The sequence below is a fragment of the Miscanthus floridulus genome, chromosome 12, assembly GCF_019320115.1.
Source record: "Miscanthus floridulus cultivar M001 chromosome 12, ASM1932011v1, whole genome shotgun sequence".
NCBI classification, from domain to species: Eukaryota; Viridiplantae; Streptophyta; class Magnoliopsida; order Poales; family Poaceae; genus Miscanthus; species Miscanthus floridulus.
In genome coordinates this window covers 63,276,510-63,281,580 of record NC_089591.1, presented here as the reverse complement: position 1 = coordinate 63,281,580, position 5,071 = coordinate 63,276,510, and the positions used below count along the sequence as shown (strand labels likewise).

The 5,071-nt window shown below is 51.7% G+C and overlaps 1 protein-coding gene across 1 annotated transcript; it reads left to right on the top strand.

The window, feature by feature from the left end:
• The first annotated feature begins 2,751 nt into the window (after nucleotides 1–2,751).
• Nucleotides 2,752–4,550, top strand: LOC136498566 (uncharacterized). Its single transcript, XM_066494471.1, has one exon. It carries the CDS (start codon nucleotides 3,020–3,022, stop codon nucleotides 4,388–4,390), a length of 1,371 nt encoding a protein of 456 aa, XP_066350568.1. The 5' UTR covers nucleotides 2,752–3,019; the 3' UTR covers nucleotides 4,391–4,550.
• Nucleotides 4,551–5,071: the final 521 nt, after the last annotated feature.

Sequence of the window (5,071 nt, the reverse complement as noted above, 5' to 3'; positions counted from 1 at the left end):
TCCTGTTGTTCTCCAGATACGCACTCTTCTTTGACAGAATGTGTATTTGAAGAACAACGAGGAGGTGCTGCCGAAATTCTGTCTCGGATAGGAGTAGAGCATGGAGACTAACCTCATCTATGTATTCGCGGGTGGGATTAGGACCTATCCTCACCTATTAGACAGTAGGAACACCATGTAGATGCAATTGATGGTTACTTTGCTCGATGATACATATGACGAGGACGCTGGAGATGAGGTGCGAAATCTGAAGGACATACAAATGCTTGAGCGATTATGTTTAGGCAATGACAATGAAGACAATATTCCTCCTTCGGATTGTGTTGATGAGTTGGACAATGTTGATAGTGATGACGAGACCTATGATCCAGCTAATCTCAATCATGAAGATTATTTCTAATACATGTAATACTATGTTTTTTGTAATTATGTTTTGTTTATTTTTGCATATATTTCTAATGCATGTATTACTATGTTTTTTGTAATTATGTTTTGTTCATTTTTGCACCTATTTCTAATTACGTCTTGTTTTCCTTTTTTATTGCAAGTGATTGAACAAAGATGGCGGGCGACCGTCATAGGTCCGTGAACTCGATTTCTAATACATGTATTTTTTTCATTTGTTGTTCACTTGGTGATGAACTTGTGATATACTTTTGATGCACTTGTGGACTTTGATGGACTTATGGATTTATTTGCATGGACTTGATCACTTATTATTATATATGTGATATATATTGTGATGGATGTGATATGTGTGGATGGATGTGTGGATGGATGAGATATATATGTGATGAATGAGATATATATGTGATGGATGAGATATATATGTGATATATGTTTGTATGAATTTATTTGTCATGATGGAACGTAAATAAAAAATAAAAATTGCCGTTTTGGGTCACTTTACCGAGTGCTGCACTCGGCAAAGGACCCCGTTACCGAGTGTCATGGTCACATCACTCGGCAAAACTGAAAAATGGGCGCTCGGAAAATCATTTTTCAGATTTGCCGAGTGCCATGACCATGGTACTCGGCAAAGAATTTTTTTTTAAAAAAAATCAAACTTTGCCGAGCGCAGGCCAGGGGGCACTCGGCAAAGAATTTTTAGGGAAAAAAAACATCTTTGCCAAGGGCCGAATAGAGGGCACTCGACAAAGAATTTTTTTAAAAAAAAAAATCTTTGCCGAGTGCCTGCAGGGTTGGCACTCGGCAAAGCGACCGTCAATGAGGCCGGCGTCGTGACGGTCGCTTTTCTTTGCCGAGTGTCCGATAAAAGACACTCGGCAAAGCGAACTTTACCGATCAATTTTTTACCGTGTGTTCTTTGCCGAGTGCCGTACTCGGCAAAGGCTTTGCCGAGTGTAATTTAGCCTTTGCCGAATGCCTCAGACACTCAGCAAAGAACCTGAATCCAGTACTACCTGCCATTTCTGATAATGACACAGGTCGCTGCCCTTCCGGACCAAGAAAAAAGCCTCCATCAACATGACAACATTGATTCTAGGGTATCTCCGCTGACGAAGAGCAGTATGTATGTATGGTGATTGGTGAGTAAGTACAGTGACGGTTGAATCTCATATATAGTTTACAGGGAAAGAAAAGATAAACAGGCCAAATACTTAAAAGAGAAAGTACAGACATTGTGGCCCATTTCAAGAAATTCTAGGCCACTGACCATTCAGAAAAAAGGAAGAATTCTGGCCCAGTCCAGATTGTTATTATATCTTCTCGGAGGCGCGCTCGTGGCCTGCTACTGCCGCTTCTGCTCCACCAGTACCACGACCAGTCAACGACAACTGGAGTGGAGGGGGGCGGCAAACTGAAATGGGATCGAATATTACTGCCCCCCTTGATTACTCCAGTAACTTCAACATTCTTCACCCTCCCGGGGAAAAAAAATAAGCAGAACAAAGGAAACGCATAGGGGTGGTAAAGGATAGCTGCAGAATTAAGCAAAGGATAACCCATGCATCATGCATGCTCGGAAAGCCTGGAGCTGCCTTTTTTCCGTTTCCTGAAAATCTACACACCTCTTCAGAAAGCCGGCGTTCACATGTCAGATGAGGCGAAGACGAATCACATCGCAGCAGCAGATCGGATTACATCTACTTCTTCACGAACCAGCAACGATACGAACCAGCCAACCGAACAGGCTGACCAGAGGACTTGTGCAGTCTTCAAAATTGACACGGCCGTACAGGGCATCCAACTACGCATATTCTGTGCCAGCAGCAGGTAGAGGAGCTTCAACACGCGCGTATCAGCACCCTAGGTCCCCAGCTTTTGTGAATCTGGAGCTCGCCGGATCATCAGGATCAGGATCAACGAATGCGTCGTGAAGTGTGGACTAGCTGCTTCTCTCCTGTTTCGGCACATCAGGATGATCTGCATGCTAGCTCCTCCGTTACTAGAAACATCCACTGAACGAGATTGTCGGAATAATCCTCCAAGCATAAACGATCAACGACCGAGAGGCAGGTGAGCCGTGCATGGCCCATTGTCTGACCTTGGCGACGCCGCCCTTGTGCCGTGTGTGCTCCGGCAACCATCCATGCACCGGCAGCCGGCTCCACCATCTTTTGGTGGCTAGGCTAGACGCTAGCTAGAGCGTAATTAAATAGTCTACGACCATACAGTGCATGCAGTTCTAGAGGTTACTCTATGCTACGTCCCAAGTGCCCAAGAGGTCCTTTTCCTCAAATTAATTCTGGCATTTTGATCTAGCACATTCCTGCGGTTTCCGTCCACAGTAGTAGTAGCAGCTAATCACCCCGGGAGCGCGAGGCCTGCTGCCAGTTCTGCTCGGCCGCGATCAAATTCTTTCCCTCCCCTTCGTCGCATGCTTCACGACCAAGTCTTGTAGCTTCCTCTCCCCGCCCGAAAGCCAAGGATCTATCGCTCCAAAGCTTCCCAATTCCAACGTCATCGCAGCAGCCTATCGAGCCCCCGAACAAACACAGCCCGTGCGCGCGCGCGCAGAGACTACGTGCACGCACGAACCTCGCGCGCGTCCGCAATGGCGGAGGCGGCCGACACGGCTCCAGCGCAGCAGCAGCAGGCTGCTAGAGTAGTTTCGACGACGGCCAGCGACGTCTCCGCGTCCGCGTGGCTGCAGCAGGTGCTCGCGCTGCTGTTCCCGTCCAACCTCGCCGCGAAGGCGGCGCTGTTCGCGCTCGTGGTGGCGCTGCTGCCGCTGCTGCCGTCGGGGCAGGCGGAGGAGCCCAGGATCTGGGAGCTGCCGCACCTCCTCCTGCTCGGCATCATCATCTCCTACGGCGTCTTCGGCCAGAAGAACGCAGACGCCGCCGAGGTGGCCGCGGCGGCGGAGGGAGCGGCTGCCGACGACACCAAGCTGCTGCCCGTCGTCGACAACGAGGCGGCGGTGGAGGCCTACGTCTCGCAGATGATGCAGGGCTCGCTGGTATTCGAGGAAAACGACGATGATGGAGCCAGCAAGGATGGCGGTGGCGTCCAGAAGGCGTGGAGCTCTCAGTACCTTCCAGACGACCCGCTCGTGGTCGTCGCGGACACTTCAGCGCCAGGGACCAACAGCGGCAACGACGTCATCACCGACACGGGTGAGAAACCACTCCTCCTGCCCGTCAGGAAGCTGAAACCAGCGGGCGAGGAGTCGGCGGCGGCGGCGACACCAGCACCAGCAGGGGATATGATGAGCGACGGCAGCGGCATTGAGGAGGAGGAAGAAGAAGAAGAGTTACTCCTAGCTCCCAAGTCGGGAACGGGATACGACGTCGTGCGCGGTCACGCCATCCCTTCGCCGTCCTCCGTCCTTGACGCCGACCTGACCCTCTCGCCGTCGTCGCCGCCTCTGCTCCCGCCTCCGCCTCCTCCTCCTCCGCCGCCGTTTCTCGGGCGACGCAGCAGCCTCCTGAAGGCCAAGGCGAGAAGCTTCAACGAATTCGGAGCACTTAGTAGCAACCGGAGCCCGAACGGAAGTCTGGGCTCGCACAGCGCCACGCGCGCTGGCATCAAGCAGTTCCGGTCCAGATCCGCGGTGCAAGCGACGAGGAGCACCTTCGGCCGTCGCTACGATCCTGTAGTGCCCATCGACGACGAAGCAGACGACGAGACGTTGTCGTTGGGTGAGATGGCTGCGGCGTCGGACAGCTCGTTCAGCAGTGATCTCGACGACGATGACACCATCAAGGAGGAAAACAGCTGCGAAGATAACGGGGTTGATGAGGACGGCGACGGCAACTCGTGCGACGAGGAGCTGTTTGAGCTGGCGACGAGGCCGGGACCGGAGGGGGAGACGGAGACGGAGACGGAAGAGGTGGAGGACGAGGTGGACAGGAAGGCCGACGAGTTCATAGCCAAGTTCAGGGAGCAGATTAGGATGCAGAGGGTCGAGCCGGCCAGGAGATGACCCACCGAACACGTCCGATGAAGTGAGGCTCACAGTCAGCCTCCCTCGTGTTCGTGTATGATAGCGTGCTATTTCTTTTACGTTTGTTCTTTCTTTCATTTTGGGTGTTGTAATGTAATTACAGCCTGAACAGCGGTGTAAATTACTGTAACAACGTAGAGCCGGGGCTTATGGTTTACTCCTATCTCATTTGAATTGGCTTTGATCCTTACTGGTACTAATCTGATGTCGAGTTTTGACCTTTTGCGTTGTCTGAGTGCCGGCTCTGCTTCGGCTCCTGCAGGAGTTGTAGCAAATGGTGATTTGCATAAAGGCTCCTCCGACGGAGCACTGGAAGAGCCGGGGCCCTTTTAGGCAGTGGCAGGCGGAGCCACAAAACCAAGCTTCTCCGGGCTAATAGACTTAGTGGATCGACTAGGTGTAGATCAGTGAGTGTACATGTGTCTATTCAGGATAAAACAACATAGATCATGAAATAGACAGAGGGAGAGACTAAAGAGAGGGGATATGTTACCGACCATCAGTGGGCTTGGCGGATGAGCTGGCCATGACGTTGGTGAAGAAGGCGCTGTCGAGTTGGGGTCGATGGAGAGGGGCGACGCACTCCAGTGACGACGGCGAGTCGAGGAGGATGGTGGCGGCGCTTCCCACCGCTGTTGCGCTCCCTTAGATCGGATTAGG